The sequence below is a fragment of the Camelus dromedarius genome, chromosome 8, assembly GCF_036321535.1.
Source record: "Camelus dromedarius isolate mCamDro1 chromosome 8, mCamDro1.pat, whole genome shotgun sequence".
Taxonomy (NCBI): domain Eukaryota; kingdom Metazoa; phylum Chordata; class Mammalia; order Artiodactyla; family Camelidae; genus Camelus; species Camelus dromedarius.
Window position 1 is genome coordinate 38,356,481 of NC_087443.1, and position 20,539 is coordinate 38,377,019.

The 20,539-nt window shown below is 34.8% G+C and overlaps 1 protein-coding gene across 1 annotated transcript in view; it reads right to left on the bottom strand.

The window, feature by feature from the left end:
- Positions 1–877: 877 nt before the first annotated feature.
- REEP3 (receptor accessory protein 3) overlaps positions 878–20,539 on the bottom strand; it is an 89,529-nt gene continuing 69,867 nt past the window's right edge. Inside the window, exons 6-8 of the mRNA XM_031461232.2 lie at positions 13,641–13,788; positions 5,058–5,203; positions 878–4,395 (exon numbers count right to left, since the gene is read on the bottom strand). Coding sequence (XP_031317092.2) covers positions 4,339–4,395; positions 5,058–5,203; positions 13,641–13,788 — 351 coding nt within the window. The 3' untranslated portion in view covers positions 878–4,338. The remainder of the gene's footprint in view (positions 4,396–5,057; positions 5,204–13,640; positions 13,789–20,539) is intronic.

Below are 20,539 nucleotides of genomic sequence, written 5' to 3' on the forward strand. Positions count from 1 at the left end.
TGCAGGTGAACTAAAAGTAAGCGGGAGTGACATTCCTGCTTTTTTTGAGCACAGTCTCTTGGTATCCTGTACTTAGGGACAATTATCAATCTTGGGCTTTAAAATTTCAGTCAAAGCTTTATCTTGTAAAAAGCAATTTAAAAAACATTACCAAAACCAGACCACAAGGAGAGTGGTTTAAGGATAGGATACTGATGGATAGGTAAAAGGGCAGAATGTTTTCCAGGGAACAATGAATCAGTCTCTGACATGATTTTTGTTCCATGAATCTCTTTCTCAAGAACAGTGAGCCACTTAAAGGAAGACTAAAACACTGAAAAAAAAGTTGCCGTTCATAATTCATTGTGTTCTTTTTGAATTTTTATTTAAATGTCTAACTTCTTTGGATCATCACAAGGATATACATCCTAATAGAAATGAAAATATAACTCCATTGGAAATACTTCAACATACTTTATATAACGTAACGAAGTAGCATGAAGAAACTTTTTTAAACACAGAATTTCTCTCTAAAGCTTAAATGCAAAGCAGGCAGACATCTAACTTTAAAACAGATGGAATCCCAGAACATTTCCAGGATACATAAAATTGAATTCTGTGTTATATTTTATGTCTGAGACGACTTACAATATAAATTGATGGCTAGGGTTTCTGTACTGATTATTTTTTTCTATTTCCTCTTTCTAACATCCAAATTTAACAATTCTTTCTTTTGTAATCCTGTAGATGAGCATTCCAGAATGTATATGATTTTTATAATTTGCTCTGTGATTTGTAAAATTAAGCATGTGCATATGTTGTCTATTATTTAATCAAGACACACTCAATAATAAATAATAACAATTTATGGAACCCAACATATATACTCTGACACAAGTTGTCACTTATAGAATGAGTTTATTTTATATTAAAGTTTTCAAAAAAAAACCACATTTGTAAAATTACCCCCATACTAGGCCTAAAGATAGCCTTTACAAAGAGATTAAAAAATCGCAAAACTGCTTTGTGTTAACAACTGAAGTACATAGATTTAAAAGGTGTTAGAGGAGAAGATGTTACTTCATGGTCAATGTTTAAAAAGTTAATATACATTAAATCTGCAGGATACTATTAGAAGATTAAATCTTAAAAACATTAAGAGAAAAAAGGCTGTACTTTCTTTTCAGAAAGCTTTACTCTTGAACAATGTTGACTAAGAAATATACACTGCACACAGCTATAACAATAAACTTGTCAAAATGTATCTAATTGCTTTGCAAATGAATCAACTTACACAGCAGAAAACATAGGAAATTGCTTTTCAATACATATTAACTCCTTAACTTTCCTGACAAAATAAAAATTTAGTCCATTCCAATTAAACAATACAAATTACTAATATTTAACATAAGATAGTATTGTATTATTTTTAACAATACAAATGTTCAAGCATTCCAGTGCACAAACTGTGTTACTCCAAAAAAATAAAAAATAAAAAGAAAGAAAGAAAGCAAATATATTTATCTAACCAATGTTTTACAGAAATTTAGAATATTTACATACTTTATAACACTGTAGAAATCTTTGGTGGTGGCATATAGATTAGGTTCCCTGAAAACACTTCAATAATTTTGTTCCATCAATCTGTGCAGTCAAGTATTTATAATTAGAATGCTGGCAGCATCATTTTCTAGCCAAATCCATGTATATACATTAGTGAAGTCAAGGAGGGAATCTTATGTGGGGTCTAGGTGGGTTTACATAATTAATTACTTAGCAATAAGGCTTAATTCAGACTCATTTTTATACCAGAAAAATTACGGTAAACTAAAGAACAGATTGATTCTTACTTTCAAACAAACTCTGGAAATAGTTAATATTCATGAACAAATTGAATGAATACATAATAAAACACCGACTACAATTTCTGGGTAAACTTTACAGCTACCAAAACAGTGCCCTAAAGGCTTGTGCAGCATCTAATGCCCATTCACCAAGTGGTGGTGGTGGGAAGCAAGGCACTGTGGTCTAGGGATACATTTACCTCTAAAAGCATTAGATTTAAAAGCCAAGAAACAAAAACTGACCTGTTCTACCTTAAAAGAAATGAAAATTTATAAGCTTATTATACAAAATTCAAAAGAAAGGGCATGCTAAAACACATATAAGAGAAAAGAAGCAAAATTTAAGAAATGTAAGAAAAGGAAAGAAGAAATGATAGAACAGCAAAATGACACTGACTGTGTGTAAGGATGTAACAAATACATCAGAGGAAGTGTTGTGAGTATGAAGAGATGCAATTAAACAGAAGGACTAGCATTACATTTTTGAGACTGGTGTTGCCCTAATTGATTAAACATTTTCGTTTTAAAAATGTAGAAGGATAAATAATTCCTCCAATTTAGGACAGTATTTATGAGCTTACTGTAATTAAAGAATAGGTTTAATACTAAAATTAGACTTGAAAAAAGTACAGTTGTGCAAATCAGCCCCCAAAGGTAATGTTTTTGATACAAAGTCACTTATGTGACCTTGTCGGGCAATTTGAGATGACACTGCCCTTGTGTAGGAAAGACAAGCATGGCGTACATAGCATTTGTATTTGTTAGTCTAGTACTAGGCAATATAAATAAAACACTCTGCCAAGAGTTTATAATCAGAATTCATAAGAATTTTGAACGCAAATAGTATTTTCAGAAACCAAGAGGCTAAAAATTAGTCAAGGTAAAGTAGAGGAAGATATTCATAGAATTAAACTTTGGGGAAAATAAGTTGAATGAATTTTTACTTGGTTTGCAGATCAAGAACGTGAGATAATCTCAAAAACATTTTAAGACTTGTATCAAGAGAAATGTATGAATTATACTAAGGTACTCTTGAATAAACATTCTGTCCTCTACCAGCACTCTGAGGAGGTCCTGAATATACATTGCCAGCTGGCTTTATTTCTTAAAGGGTAGAAAGGTCAAAGATCTCACAAATCTCCCTCATTGTTTTTTCTTTTGGACAAATAAGCAGAACAATCCAGTAAATTATCTGAACAAGGATAATTGTACAAATTTGATTACTGATCACTAAAACCATCACCAGAAATACACTGACTTAGAGTTCATAATGCGTAGTTATCTATGCCACCTAAAAAAGCCTCAAAGTTCAGTAACTTAAAATCTCTTGGATTAAAAAAAATTTTTTTTCTAAAATCTATTCTAATAACTTCTAATATGTAAGATTAACAACATTTGTATTCTGCATTGGCATGTAACTTCAGGAAATTATCTCAGCCAGAAGGGAAGCAATGCAAATGGTTCTAATCAATGCCAGATTTATAAATCAGCAGCTCGTATCAGTGCCAAGCTTAAAAGGATTGACGGTTGGATAATTTCATGAATTAGAAGATACCTAAATGCTATTCTGGTGTCTGACTCCATTTCACAAAACCTACCGCTTTTAAAAGCTGAAAATGTAACCAATGTTAACAAAAACATGCTAAGTTCAACTACAACATAGAGCTAAACATGGGAAGCCGGTTAAATGTTTACAATAATTTCTTATCTGTAAAGAAGTTAAGTAAAAGTAGTTAAAATTGAACAACATGCTCTATTTTTTATTATTAAAATCAAATGAATGTAACTAGTGAAACCTACAGGAAAAGAGATGATGTAATTCAAGGCGTAAATTTGACATGTCAGAATGTGGCAAATAACAAAGTTAGTGTTAATAAAACTTAAAATAAACGTACAGTTGTAAAATAAGTAAACAATTTTCAAGTGTGCAAAACTAGTTAGGAATAAAAGTGCTATATAGATACCTGGTTTTCAAATATTTGTTTTGAAAACTTTCACTTGATGGTGGAAAAACTAGAAAGTATTAACAAAGTAAAAATTTTAAGAATATATAGAACATTTTATCTTACATTATACCCTTGTCCTATCACTGCTGAATCAGAGGCCTATTTAATTTCTATCCTCATGTGATAGATAACATAAGTGGAGGTAAATACAATACAGTATCACAAAGGCTGATGTATCTTGAACCATAAAAAGACTCTTTTCAAGTATACCGTGGGTTTTATGTTTCATCTTATATCCCAGGCACCTAATGTTTTTGAGGAATTTGAAAATCAATTACACAGTTTTCTATTATTTCTGATATATATATGCACACATATATACTTGCATAACTACCTTAGATTTGGAAGTAATTGTTAAAGAAATAAAGACTTTTTAAATTGATGAAAGTAAATCCTATCACTGCCACAATTTAAAGAATTATTTTAATGTGTAAGTCCTGAATATATGATGTTAGAAAAAAATTAGTGTATTAGTATAATTTGTCTTGGGATACTTGAAGTGTACATGGCTAAAAATACACCTGTGGTCTCTTCTTCACTTTGTATTTTAATGACCCATACCGCACCTAAAGAGAGAAATATTGTTACCAATTAGATTTTGAAATTAGATAAGACTTAATAGTTCATAATCATAGTAATAATTTTTAACTTTTCTGATATAAAGAATCAATTATTCTATAAGTACAAAAAAGACAGCACTACCTATATACTCAAAAATGTAGTTAGGTCTTATGTTAGTTATAACAACAAATAGAGACATTAACTTGTTATTTATGCTTTGCTTGGTACATGTCAATGAACATTGCTCATAGATCTGAGGTCATTCACTGGAATCTGCCATTGCTTTCTGGGCACAGAGACATTATTATGGATAAACTTTTACTATTTAATCCTTATTGAGATTTGTTTCAAAACAAAACTATGTAGTTAATATAGTTAGCTTGCTTTCTTCGTTTATGCGTAGGGCTGGCACTGGGTACTTATGACAACCATATGATTTTACTAGGTGAGAATACCATCTTCTACTTAGAGTGGAAGACTAGGAATTTACCACTTTCTAAATTTCCAGAGATCCTAATGCATCTGATCTAAGTAAAGAATTTTAAATATAACTGCTGCTCTACCATTCTAATCCTTCATTTATGGACCGTTAACATCCTCAATGAAAATGCAGCAGGGAAATTCCTTACTACTAACCACTAGGAAAACAACTCTATACTTGACTAACCTCTTTTCGGCCTTTCACGGTTTTCACAGATTTCATGCTTTGTGATCTTCGCAGCCCTTTGTGTGTTAACATCTCATCATCTGAATATGGCCCATCCGCTTCGTCATCTGTTTTCTCATCTCCGTCTCTCAGTGGAATTCCATAACCTAGACGAGTTGTCAAAACCAGCATGTTTTGGTAAAAGGATGCCAGTCGGGACCACCTCTTCACTCTGTCTGCTGGCAGTTCTCTGCATGGCCTGCATTTGCCTGCTTACTCCTCTCCCTTTCTTGTCTGGGATGTGTTCCATGCCCTTCACCCTTAATCTTTGCCCCTTGCACTATTCTAGAAGAGGCTCATAACTCATTTCTTCCAGGAAGTTTTCCTTGACCATCCACTTCTATTTTTACTATACATTTTTCAGAATAATTAAAAAGTTTTATTTTTGAGTAGGTTAGCACATTTATCTTGTTCAAAAATTAAAAAAAAATATTTATAAAACAGAAAGAGACTCACAGACATAGAAAACAAACTTATGGTTACCAAAGAGGAAGTGGGGGGAGGGATAAATTAGGAGTTTGGTATTTACATATACATACTGCTGTATATAAAATAGATAACCAACAAGGTCCTACTGTATAGCACAGGGAACTATACTCAATATCTTGTAATGGAAAAGAATCTGAAAAAGAATAGATATATATGCATAACTGAATAACTTTGCTGTACATCTGAAACTAACACAACATTGTAAATCAACTATACTTAAATGAAAAAATAAATCAAAGAATATAAATAGATACATAGTGAAAAGTCTCTTCCCACCCTTTTTCCTTTTTATGAATTCTAAACAACCTAAGCAATAGTGTGTTTTTGGTCTGTCATTTGTACCTTTGACCTCAATTAGGAATTAAGGGTCCTTCCCACTCCCATGTGTCATACTTCTTGTCAAAACCAGAAATGGTAGGGTGAACTTAAGGAGTCATATAAGACCCAAAGGAGCTAGAACTTTGGGCAAGATAAGTTCACTGTGGGCAGGTGAAGATGTTAAATCAACACTGTTGCAGCTGCTGAGATAAAACCCAGCCAGACAGGCTACAGTAATTAGAAACACCACAGGCTATGATGACTGATGTTAGCCAAAGAAAACAGACAGCATCAGGAAGGTCAGTGAGAGATCATACGGGGGCAGGAGTCGGGGGGGAGAGTTTAACTCAGTGGTAGAATGTATGCTTAGCGTGCACAAGGTCCTGGGCTCAATTCCCCAGTACCTCCATTAAAAATAAATAAATAAAATAAATAAATAAACAAACAAACAAACCTAATTACCATCCTCTCCCCTCCAAAAAACCCAAGTAAACAACAAGATTGTGCAGGTGTGCTCACAGGCTGCTGCGTGTAGCTACAAAGACTTAACATTGGCCAATATGCAGACATCCAGGCAGTCAGGCTGGTTATTGTCAGGAAGTCTGAGAGCATCCTGAGGATGGGATTCAGGGACAGGAATGCTCCCATTCCTGAAGCAGTAGCTCTCAAACTTTATTAGAGTTCATTAGCAAACTTATTAGCATATATTAGAGTCATCTGGAGAATTGATCCATCCACACATTGCTGGGCTTGGGGTGGGGCTGAGAATCTGTACTTCAAACAAGTTCCTAGGTGATGCTCATGCTACTGGTCCAGGGCCCACACTTTGAGAACCAAGGCCTGGATGAAGTAAGAGAGGGGCCCAAGTCTAAGGCAAAAGAGAACTAGGTAGGTTATAAAGACAGGAGTGAAGGTACAAGGCCCCATTAAGTTTCAAATTCTCCTTTAATAAAGATAAGGAGCATAAATACCTAAATCTTCAGGTGAGAAAAAAAAAATAGCAGGTTTTCCAGGCTTGAGAAGGAAGATGGGATAGGCTTCTTGCATGTGAAGAAAAATATCCTGAATAAATGTATATTAACCTGCTCTCACAAAACGTGAATAATCTTAGCCTCACTAAGCACTTACGTTTATCAATAAGATAAACATATTTAATTATATGTTAAGCAAGTACACTTTTATGCTGCAAGACTTCTAGGCTAGAAATTAGGAAGGACTTGGAAGTAGAATCAGTCATTATTAAGGCCAGGGTCCTTTGCTTTCCCGCAGCAGTCAAAGGAAGTGTGTTCTGGGTAGAAGAAATTATTATGTACAAAGGGACTAGGACAGTGGGGAGCATAACTGTGTGGAAGAGCTATGAGGAGGCCAATGTGGCCAGGGGAGAGGATGGGGTCAGCATTCCTAGGAAGATCCTCTTGGTACAATATTAAGTGGGGAAAAAAAAAGTATGTATAGAAAAAAACAAAGGAAAAACATATAAATGAAACCATTCTATCTGTTGGAAGTGAGCTTTTAGTTGATTTTAAATTTCTTCACTTTTCCTATAAAAAATTTGCCAAATTTTTTATTTAAACGATTGTATTACTTCTATAATTGGGAAAAATAAACCAGACAAAAAATTTTAGATTGCCATTTCTAGATTTCTTTCTGTTGCTGTTGCTTATACAATATTCCTAATCCCAATATAATAAAACGATGGTATCAAGGAATCATGGAAAAGAATCAGAAAGGAAGTGATTATGATTGAAAAGTTTAAGGCCATGGATGAAGCATAAGACTGCATGTCAACAAACATGACCCTAGCTACTTTAACTGCCTCTCACTTTATATGATTAGGAATTGGAATTTCATTCAAAAAGATGATTATATATACCTCTTATTCTTTGTTTCCTAATTTCAGCTAAGAATCTTAGCTTTCTAATTGTTATTTCAGGAAAAGTGATGGATTGATTAGTTAGTTATTCCACAGGTATTTTTAAAATACTACTAAGTGTGAGGCACTACACTGAACTATGGGGATACAATGATGAAAAAGATACAACTGCCTTTTACTTCCCTAAGAAATCTACAGTCCAGTAGACGAAACAGAGTCTAATGGGCATCACAAAACCGTAATAAATGCTGCAAATAGAAGATAAGGACAAGGTGCAGTGGGAGCACACAGTAGGGGAAGGGAAGTGGGTTGTGAAAGAAGACTTCCTGTAGGAGGTGGCAGCTAGACTGAATCCTGAAAGGCTCATGATTGAATATACCTCGCACATGAAGGAATGGGAGACCAAGGCTGGGGAGCTATTGAGTTTGGACTTCATCAGAGAACAAAGTGGGGCCATTTAAAGCTGAAGGGTGATGTTATTAGATCTAGGTTCTTTAAAAGATTCTTCTTGTACTTTGGAGAACGAATCAGAAGTGGATGAGACTAGAAGCAGGGAGGTTATAACTGCAGTACAACAGGTCAGAAATGATGGACTCCCAGGATCGTGGAGAGAGTAGCCAAATCTGAGATCTATGAGGAGGTGAAATTGACAAGCTTAACTTAGCAACTTATTAAACCAAACTGCATCAAAAAGAGAGGAGTCAAGTCAAATATCTTCGCTAAGATATGCACTTTCTATTCCACATTAAACCTGAAAATAAGTGTGTATGAAAATTCTGCTGTGAGTGGTAGAAATAGTGTAAGTCAAAGTTGTCTAAGGATTTAAAAGCCTTCAGAGGAGGAGGGGGAGACCTGAGATTATGAGAGAAGCCCATTTCTGGATGCCGTATCTGAGCAGGAACCCAGCGAGCTGGCTGAGTGGTTTGTGGGTCTGCCAGTCCCCAGGCAAGAGTCGGGGTGCTGCTGGTGCCAAACAAAGGTGATGCTAAGGCCAGCCGCTTTACATCATCAGTCTAGACTGGACAGAGCCCTCAGAATGGTGTCGTCCATGCACATTCCTGAGAAGCATTGACTGGGGACCTAAGAACGAGGAGCCTGTGTTGCTGGGGGTCCTGGGGCCTAAGGCTGCAGCTGTTTGGCCAGCTTCAGCGCAGGGCTCTGATACCATTTTAGGAAACAAGCAGATCTTAGAGTTGGTATGGTTTTACCTCCTTGTAATAGTGACAATAGCCAATACTGATCTAGTATTTAGCATGTACCAGGCACTGTTCTAAGCAATTTTCATGTATTTATGTAAGTGCAGATTCATGGAAAGTTTGACTTGGCAGGAGTCTTAGCTATCATTGTGGAAGGAGCCCTGCACCCAGGTGAAGAGAAATGAGTGCTTTGCCACTTACTAGCTGTGAGACCTTGAGTGAGTCTTGCCTCTGTGGGCCAGTTTTCTTATCTGGTAAGGTGGTGAGACAGATGGGAGAGGAATAGGTTTCTACATGAGAGCCAACTCTGAGCCAGTTGAGCTGCTGGGAGCACTATGTTGATGGGATTCTGGGCCCATCGTGGAAAGTGCCACCATCCATTAGCAATGTCTGCCATGGGCACGGAATAAGGGAGGAGACACGTCACCTATTTGCTGTCTGACTAAAGCATCTCTAAGATTCCCTCCTGCTAAATGGTTTGAATTCATGGTTACAGTCAAAGTGTCTCACTATGTGTAGTCTCTTTATAAAGTAAAAAGAGAATAAGAATTAAGTTAGGAACCTTGGATATCTCATTTCTGTCACTGAGTACCTAGTCTTTGACAAGTAATTTGATCTCCTTAAATATCAGCTTATTCACTGACAGAATAAGGATAAAAATATTTAACCTACATAGTCATCTTAAGGATTAAATAAATATGTAAAGCATCTAAAACAAGAAAAAGCAGAAGTCTCTAAATCTGCTGGTATGTTGAAACTGAATGTTGAACCACTTTTAACTAATATGGGAGCAGCAGGTTCTTTACAGAAAAAAATATTTCCACTTATCAGAATGTGGTATTCTTTCTGAGGAACTGAACGTCATGTTCAAGGTGTCCATTTTCTTACCAAAAAAAAAAAAAAAAAAAAAAAGCATTTGGAGGGGAGCTCTTTTTCCTGAAGTGACAACATCAAAGCAGGACTTCTCTTGATCAGCTAACCTCAAACAGCTCAGAGCAGGCCATTATTAGTTTTCAAAAGGGAAACACTTTTCCAAATACTTGAATTTGCTTGTGTTCTGAGGTAAATGTATTGATTATGTGAACTGGGAAACAGACTTTGCAATGTGAATGTAATTTCCACACTGAAAAACTTAACGATTTGCCTTTCTTTTTGAGGAATTTTGAAAATAAATGAAATAGAAAAAAAATTCATGGTATAAGAAAATGAGTACCTTGATTATTTTCAAAAGGAGAAGTAGAGTTGTTTTATTTCTGATTTTAAGAGTAATTGGTTGATTAAAAAAAAATGACTAAAATTCCACAACTCAGAGCTAAAGGCTGTTAACATTTTAGTGATACCCTTCCAGACTCTTCTTTATATACATATACTTGAAAAATAACTTTACATATATTAATCCATTTTATCATCTATCTAATATGCCTCATAACACATGTATTATTTCTTTGTTGTTCTCTCCCCGACAACCTGGCTATGTTTCCTTGTAAGTATAAGCTGACTATTTTTCATGGCTAATAAGCCACCTTTTTGCTTAAACATTTCCCTTTGGCATTTGGCTTGTTCCAATATTTTGTTACCATAAACAACAAGAAGAACATTCATACATCTTTGTACATACATCTTTGAACACTTGCCTGATTATTTCCTTATGACATATTCCTAGAAGTTTCTTGCTGAGTTAAAGAGAAAACATTTTGATAATTCTTCCCAGATTGTCATCCAGAAGGATTATTCCACTTTAAACTCTCATACACTTTGTATGAGAGTGTTTGTTTCCCAGAGGCTTGCTGTGGTGGTTTTAATACACGTCCATCTACAAATTGTCTGACACTCTAATCCCCTTCCCTTAAATTTCGAGGGCCTTTGTACCTGCCTCAACAAATGGCCACAAGGCAGAGTGCACGACTTCTGCCTGTTTCTCTTGGGACACTGGCTCTGGAAGCCTTCAGCCCCCAAGGAAGGAGCCCAATGACCCTCAGAGACCATGTGGAGAGATCTAGAGAGAGATGTCTGAGAAGCCCCAACTGGTTTAGCTGCTGGCTGTTGGACTCTTCCCAGCTCAGTCGTCAGACCTGTGAGTGAGGAAGCCTTTGAGATTACAACTCCCGCCCCAGGGGCTGTCTGACTGTAGCTGCATAAGACCCTGAGCAAGAACTACCTTGCAGTCCAATCACTCCCAGATCTGGGAGCAAAATAAAGAACTGGAATTTTTCTAAGCCACTGTTTGTGGGTGGTTTGTAATGAAGTGATAACTTAGAAGAGTTACCAACATAGAGCACTGTTAACTAAAACAAGTTTTTTGATAATCAGGTGAGCAAACATTACAATTACTACTATTTTAATTTACTCTATTGGTGAGGTTGAGTATCTTTTTCATTTATTTCTTGGTCAGCTGTATTCTCTGATAGAATCGATGACAATTGTCTTGTAAGGATTCTTGGATTGTTAAAATTTGAACCCTTTGCCTGCAACATATAAGAGAATATTTCTTACAGTTCGTAGTATTTTGCCTTTTTTGGTGTCGGTTCCCCCCACCCCCATATGGTAGTTTTATGGGTTTTTTTTTCTATAGAAAAATCTCTCAGACTTTTCCTTTATGTTTTCTGGTTTTGATGTCGTTCTTAAGAAGTCTGATCTATCCTAAGAATATAAAAACATACACAGGAATTTCCTACTATATGGTTTAATTTCTTACACTTAAGTCTTAATCTTTTAGATTTGTTGATTGAAGCTTTGAGATAGAGGTATAACTTCATTCCCTACCGTACCTTCTAAGTCTAGCAGTTACCCTGACGTCACTTACTAATCTGCCTTTCCCCAGCCAGGCTCATCTTTCTCATCTGACAAACTACCAGGTATACCTGGACTTGTGTCCAGATTATGTTACTGTACTATCTGCTATTACCTCCTCTTCAACTACTCTGTCCTGGAACCATACTACTTTAGCAAAAATATTGTCAAGAGAGAAAGTTTTGCTTAATTTTTTCCTTAGGGAAGGAAAGCTCAGAATACATACTGTTCTGTAGAAAATGTGGAACTTGGGCAAAGTAAAGCAATTAAAAATTTTATTTTTATAACTGAACAAGGATCTTTCTTGTACTGCTACCATTTACTTTGTATTTTTACAAATCTTAAGTTATTTTAATTCCATGGTTTGAAATTTAGCAGAAGAACTAAATAGCACCTCCTTATTTTCAAATATTTTAGTCATACCATCTTAAATTTAATAAATGAATGTCATAAAAATAGTGCTATTGATTTTCATTTTTATAATCCTGTTCTCATTTAAATAATTGGAATATAATTCTTAACTAATTCTAAGGTATAATTATGAATAAACTGCTGATAAAGGATGCAGATTATGGGACTGAATCAGCAAAATATATACAGCAGACTCCATAATCAAAATCAGTATACCTAATTTTAAATGCTTAAGAAAACACCTATATTAGGAACTGCTTTTACGTTATTAAAGTATTGAGGACGATGGTTCAAAGTTCAAAGGTTCCTCACTCTTAAAGGTGTCAGTACCTTAAGCAATGGCCAATATTTAATTATTACCTCTTAGATAATAGCCACCAACTTTGTAAAGTTATTCACTCTAGGTAGAACTTAGAAGAAAGTTCACAATTTTTCCTTTGTTAGAAGAAACTGTTATATTATTCAAATTAATTTTAATTATAAAGAATGATTTTCAGTCTCCCTCAAAAGAAAATTTCTACTTAAAAAAAATCAAGTAGCCTTATTTTTTATGGACTTAAAAATACATTCATAAAAAATTTCCTACAGATCTTAGTTCTTAGCTGAGCCTTTAAGTACAACTTCTATTTTAAATTGAACTATAGTTGATTTACAATTTTGTGTTAGTTTCTGGTATACAGCACAGTGATTCCATTATACATATATACATTATTTTTCATATTCTTTTTCATTATAGGTTATTACAAGATATTGAATATAGTTCCCTGTGCTAAACAACAAGTAGGTCCTTGTTGTTTATAACTACAAATTTCTTATATGTGAAAAAATAACTAAGAAACTATGTCTGTTTGTTTATGTGTATGTTTCTACAATCACAATAATTTATATAAGTTTTAGAACATATCAACTATGACATGCTCATAATATACATTACAATGTACTATAAGTTAGTTCTTAAACTAGAATACATAACTTCAACACATTTTTCCACTGGAGTAATCCTGTTTTCAAACTGGTCCTTTTGTCACCTGCTTAAAACTTTTATCTTATGAGTCAATATCCTTATTTGTTCACAGCACTTACGGTGAACAGTGTTTAATTACAAAATTCCTTAGATGTCACTACATGGTTTGAATAACAAGAGTATTGATCACAGGTCAGAACTATTGCTGGTGGTAGGGAAGTGGTGGGAACCACACCCACTGCTGCTAAAAATTCATGGCAGCACAAGAGAACACTGCTACTTTCTTAGTTGGATTATCTCAAGAGTCAACAAAAGGCAAGCACTCTATTTAGAGAAAACTTAGAGGAAGAGACCTACAGTTGAGCGTAAAGCTCAAAACTGTAAGCTTAAAAATAAATTTTGTCTAACCAAATTCAGATGGCTACCAGGTATTATTTTAGTACCCATCTTGACTCAAAATCCCAATTATGAAAGAACAATACATTAAAACAAAACAAGCACACCTGCTGATTCACCAGAGGCTGGTTTACTTTTCTTTTTTGTTTCTGGTAGAGGTTGGTATGGTCTTTGTCCCACGGGCTCATCACCTTGGATAGCTGTTAGATCATGCATACTGAAACTTCGTAAACGTTCAGTTATTGCTCCTTGGCTCTATTCAACAGAGAAGTGATAGATCCAAGAAAAAAATACACTTAAAAATATGTGATATATTTGCAATTAACTTTTTGCCAACATTTTATCATGAAGCTTATTCACTTTATAATGAAACTTTCAGAAAATCTGAAAGAATTCTACAGTAGATACCAATATATTGTTTACATTTTGCTGTATCTGCTTTACCACATATATACCATCTATCCATCCATCAAGCCATCTCTTAATGCATTTCAAAGCAAGTTGCAGATATCAGTACACTCCACTGCCAAGCATTTCTTTAGATTTAATTTGAAAATGAAAAAAAATGTATGATGAGTTACCCTCACAGTAAAACATCATCCATAATTTTGCTCTCTCCTAAAACTAGCGCTTTAGGGCTTAAGTTTATGATTTAGAGGAACTTTTTAAAGTTTTAAAACTAAGTCAGGAGTGGTAATGGCTCTACCTAGAACACATTAAAAAAAATTTAAGAGCCAAAGAATCTTTAGAATGAAACAATATTCAGTTAATGAATTCACCATCTGGCAAGACATATCTACGACTACACCATTTGACATTAAGTCATTATAACGTCTTTTTTTTTTTTAAATAATATGGTAGACACTAGGCACAAGTGGGTATTTAAAATTCAGGTAACTAACATTAAATAAAATTGAAAATTCAGCTCCTTAATTGCATTAGTTACATTTCAAATGCTCAACAGCCACATGTGGCTAGTGGCTACTGTATTGAACAGTGTAGATATAGAATATTTCCATCATTGCAGAAAGTTCAATGATTTTCATCATTGCACATCTTTGAAAGGGACATTTCTGAACTTTTCAGACATAACTACATTTCTCCCCTAAAGTGTAAAGCTTTGTAAAGAGAAAAAAATAATTTCTAAATTTATCCACTCTGAAATTTTGCATAGCATGTAGATGACCCATTTCTTATTTATAGCTGGATTAAAAATATTCTTCTAAAGGTTTTTTTTTTATACTTAATATTTCTTCTTCTCACACGTGAATTTATGATTGCCTCTAGTTATAATGTTACTGTAGAAACTCATCCATAATGGTTCATCTCTAAATGTTAAAGCCTAAAGCACTATAAGCATTCCAACATTATTGCTAACATGTATTTTCCACTGAAGAAAAAGGTCTTTATTCATGAGTCTTGATTTAGCTAGTCTGAGTTAGTGATACCCTATTATGTCAAACTTGAACACCATTTCCATACCCCACTTACACTTTGTACTTTTACCATATTTTTTGAATTATGAAAAAGAATTAATAAATTAAAGGGCCTATATCCTCAAAAAAAATTGGACTCCACACATCTTTAAACATTCTTGGCATGGTTTAATTCATTATACTCTCTTTTTGTCAGATATAATTCACTTATTTAATAGAGGAGGGCAGAAGACTTCAGAGACACACTAAAAGGAAGTGACCGATGTTCATCTGAAACAGATGCCTTGTTTTCTCAGAACTGTCATTTTCTCTTTTCCTACCTTTGTATTTCTGTGCCCTCTTCTCAGCAATTCTTGACTTTTTCCTATTGCCAAACACATGCAGGATACCCTCTACTGTAACTCCCAAACCCTCCCACTCAAGAAAGTACATCTCAGCATGCAAATGAGTCAAAGTGCCATTGAATCAGTCTAGCTTTATATCATCCATAAACTTCGGTATCTTTAATGAGTATAATCAGCTAATTACTTAGGGCATTTCTCACAAATGAACTCACACATTATTGTTAGTTCTGTTGCTGTGCTGTATATATTTTGCCTCCAGAGCAAGATTTTAAGGGACTAGAAGAGAGAGACACATCTTAGGCTTCTGTTCTCCTGGTGCACCTGGTATGGGATTGCTATTCAGTATTTAATAAGTAAACTAAACACTCTTTTTATGCCTCTTCTTTTTTGTTATTCTTGACTGCTAGAGAGTTCTCCATAGATAGCAGCATATTTTAATGTAAACTCTGGCGTTTATATGCAGAAGTGCAGCACCAAACTACAGGTATGGTTATGGGTATTGATATGGGTAGATTACACCATCCACCAGGAGTTTGCTTCAGGTTTAGACTGAAGGTGGGCAAAAACCAACCCTGAGGCATCTGGGTGATCTATTTACAGCCTAGATCTTAATGTAGCTTTGAGTATCCAACCCTATAGCCCCAAGTATTATCGATGATCAATCCCTGAGAAAGGCCAGGTACTACAAGGAAAAGCAAAAAGGGGTTGTGTACCATCTTTGAGGACCCACAGCACTTTAACAGCCATTATCACTTTGAAAACTCACTTTTTCTACTGTATATTTTCTTATGGGCCCAGAATAGAATTAATATGGGGAGAGAATTACTGCAGTATTGTGAAATTCAAAAACATTATATAAAAACAAAAATATAAATATCCAATGTGACCACTTTAAAAGAGAGGTGTAATTATAAACCTATTCCCTCCAATTTTTATGTCTTCAGAACAAAAAGTCCATCAATAAGGGAGTTATGTTTGCAATAAAATGTTAAGTGGCAATACCTCTCCTCTACCTCATAAATCTAAATCATATGCACAGTTTGGGTACAATATGCAGTATGGTTATAATTAGGGAAAATATTAAAAAATGAAAACAGTGTAATGTTTAGGCAGATTAGATGAGTGATTTTTCCCCCTTTTCCCCCCCTCAAATTTCTTTAGTATTAGAAAATTAGTCATAGACAGTATAGTGAAGTTTTCATTTTAATATGTTACAGTATAAAAATCTATGATCCATTTCTTGATCATTTTTCCAGTATCTAAACCCCTTGTTCACATCATTAAAAGAAAAATTTTTTCTACATTTCGAGGGCACAAATAGGGCATTATAGTCACTTGTCCATAACAATGCTAAAAGATACTGAGGTTTTCTTTAAATTAATAATTTTTTGTTCATTTGTTTTCTTCTATTTGGTTTATACAATATTAAGCCAAAAGTATAAGAAAAATGAAGAGGAGGAAAATATGTGTGGAAACAGCACTCTTAGTCAATAAGTTGGAAGGGAGTTACCACTTACAAGGTAATTCTATATCCCAGCATTTTAGATTCTGTTCTCTACAGAACTTTATGTACATTGTGTATGTTAAAATTGGTTCTAAAAATCAAAGAGGAAGTAACAGAAGGATTATGATGAGAAAGAAAGAGTCAAAGTAATTTTCAAAAGTATTCTGTAGAATATTTTATATCATTAGCAGAAGTGTTCCTGCCTTCGGGTAGCTCAGAGTTCTCAGGGTTTGAATCTAGATGAGCCCAGAACATCCATTTAAGAAACTGAGGACACTGTAAGGGCTGACTGGGTGGGAAGGCTGGGTCCAAGTCTAACACATTTAGCTTTGAGCTACGGAAAGGATTAAGCTTGAGCTCTGGAAAGGATTCTCCATCTGAGAAGCAGCTCCACGAGCTGGCCCCACACAGAGCTCATTTTTATCCAAGGGCAAAAGGACATCTGAACATCTACTCAAATATCCACCTCAAGCTGACATCTATAAAAAGGGACCTTGCATGTCTGGCTAATTCTAACTTCTTTATACCCAAACAATTCTGCCTTTGTTTAAACACTTCATTTTCTGGTTAAATATTACATTAAACTTACTATATTTTGTGTTAAATAAGGGAATTTACTGTGCTTATCAGCATCTTTGTATAAAACTTTCAACCTATTCTCTTCGCATTCTAAAATTAAGAATTCAAAAACATAATCAGCAATAACATAATCTTACGAGCATACAAACAATCCTTTACAGAATAATTTTTAGGATATTGTTCAATAATGAATAGCCATTAAGCTCTATTTCTTGTTGATCTTGACGTACTACATTATAATTGCAGATCAGGTTAGTTCCCAGTTTTTAGGGCAATGCCTTTTCCCTATGGACATTCAAGAATTAATCTGACCAAGCCTAGCTAGAATGGAATTGACTGTATTTGCATTAAGTGAATAAAATATTTTAGTGGTTTTAAGATTAAAGCAATATATATTTATTGAAGAATGTTTGTAACAGAAAAAAATATAAAAAAGAAAATAAAGATTTGTAACCCACCACCCCAAACTACCTATACATATTTATGTATCCTTTTAGCCTTTTCTGATTCATCATACTTTTAGAGAAGGGTTTCTCAATCTCAGCACTGATGCTGTTTTGGGAAAGATTTTTTGTGGGGGGGGATGCTGTCCTGTACACTGTAGGATATTAAGCAGCATCCTTGGTCTCTACACCTTAGATGCTAGTAGCAGTACCCCTTCCCTCAGTTGGATACTCCCAAAATGTCTCCAGATATTGCCAAATGTCCCTTGGATGGCAACACTGCCCCCAGTTGAGAACAACTGCTTTAGAGTATAAGGGTTTTTTTCATTTTACAAGTAAGAAAATGGATACTTAGATAAGTGCAGAAGATTTCCCCAAATCTCCTAATGAGTGGCAGAACCAGGGCTAAAAAATGCTGATAACTCAACTGCTATAGAATTCAACTTTCATTATAACATCCTGCTTCTCTAGATTGCAGGAAAAATAATATGATCTTTCTTCTCCATTGTCTGAACAGGGGCTCACTTTTTAAATGGATGATACTAAGCAGATGAATCTCCTCAAATCCTTTCACAAACAGGCAGCTATTAAAACAGACAGCAAGATGTCAGGATTTCTGATCTAATCATCATTTAAAGTAAATTAGATTTCAGAAACTGTAACTGTAAGGCTGTAATTTCTGTGATAATTGACTTTTTAAATAATATCTGCTAAAAAAATTCACCAAGAAAAGGCTGCCAGAGAAAACCCTAAGAGATGGTTAATATGACTAACGGTACTTTTCTTCATATGTCCTTCATCAGGCAGCCGTGTTACTCGTCTATACAAAAGCCACCTGCATTTCTCGTGAAAGCTATGGAATGCTGAACACCCTCAACAAAATCCTTGAAGCTCCTTCATATGTTTGTGCTTTGCTCAGCGAAAATGAACTTGTACACTGACCTTGTGAACAGATGCCTGGTAATGAGGTCATAGAGCTGAGTAACATTTTCAGAAAATTGCTTTACGGTGTAATAAATGTTCTGATTAGATTCCTATGTTCATCTTTAACATGCTCAGGCAATTCAGCCTAGAAAACTTAGTCAGGGGTATTGCCTGTCTTTAAAGGTCACACCGAGAGTCCAATATTTTTCACCTGAAAAGATATTTTTAACAAACTATATATTTTTAAAAAGTTTTTTAAATAGTTCTCAAGTCTCACTGTTAGCTTTCTTGCAGTTTCTCCTTAAACTTGACCTATTTCCCATTTCAGTTTCAATTTACTCTTTAGTATGAAGTGTCTGGTTCAGTGATTCTTCCATCACAGTGCCTTTCTTTGACATCTCCAGAGATGAAACTAATTTCCCCTACTTTAAATAGGCACAGTAAAACTTGAGGCAAATAGTGTTAACATTATGCCGTGTTCAGCTTATTTAATGATTATTTCTAATGAATAAAATCTAGGAGGGTTGATGCCAACATTCCTGTCCTCACGATGAGAATGGTGAGGGCTACCTCATATACAGTGAACTCGATAACAAAAGGGTCACAAGAACACGAACAAAAAGAGAAAGTTCCAAAATGAATTCAAATTATAGGATGTGTGTTTGGTTTGCAGTGGTAGCTCAGATGATTCTTATGCTCTCTGTTTCCTGCCTTTGAAGTGGGGAGGTGGTTTTAAGCTGTTAAATATATAAATAAAAACAAACAATGAATCACAAAGAAGTCAGAGAAATACAGAGACAGATTGTTTTTAGAGCCTTTCTACAGAGAAGTATTCTGTGAGAGAATGCTTATTAATAATGAAGGGCAAGTGGTAGTCTCTAAGCAACCAAAGATGAGGTAAATTTTTCAGTTTCAGTAAAATTTTCAGTAAATTTTTCAGCGAATACAGACACTCAACTAGACAGTAGTAGTGAGGGTAGGAACTGTATCTATCTTGCTCATTGCTGCATCCCAAGCACCTACCATAGAGGAGGAATTACATACATAGATGTCAAACACATTAAATACATAGATGTTGAATAAACATATAGGATGTTAAATACTGATGGCAGGAAAGTATGTATAAAACTAAAAACAAAAGAGGAGGGAATGAGGATAAGATCACCCAGTGGGGATTTCTGATTTAGAGTAGTAAGAGTTTGGAAGTAGTAAACGTAAGTCAAAATGAAGTCAGTATCCCACAAAATAGTCATAATACGTAGGGAGGTGTTTTACAGAGTAGTAGGTTTATAAAGTATATTTAAGTGTTAAAGTAAAGAGGGCAAATGGGATTTGTAAACTTCTGTGTTTCCTAAAACAATGTTCTAAAATGTTTGTATTTTCTAAATAATTTTTGACGTTGAAATTTAATTTTTCGTTTTTTGCTGTAGAATCATTTGAATAATGCTTTTAAATGTGGAAAAGTCAGAAAGCATCTTCTTTGAGCTGTAAATGAATACATGTACTTCGTTTGTAAAGTTAAATAACGCCAAATTTTGTAACAAAAGAAAAGCAAGATGGCTTTGGTCCCCTTCTTTCCATCCCCCTGCAGGCAACCACATCAAACCCTCTACTTTCATATACACCAACTGAGGACGTTAGTTCTCTTCCACTTAAGTTTCTCCTCTCCCACATCCTCCTAATTGAGAAGTTAAGGAAATCGCCAGTGGTTACTTAGAAAGTCACATTCAGCACTTTCTGGATCAGAAGCCCATTTTCTTTCCATATACTACACAC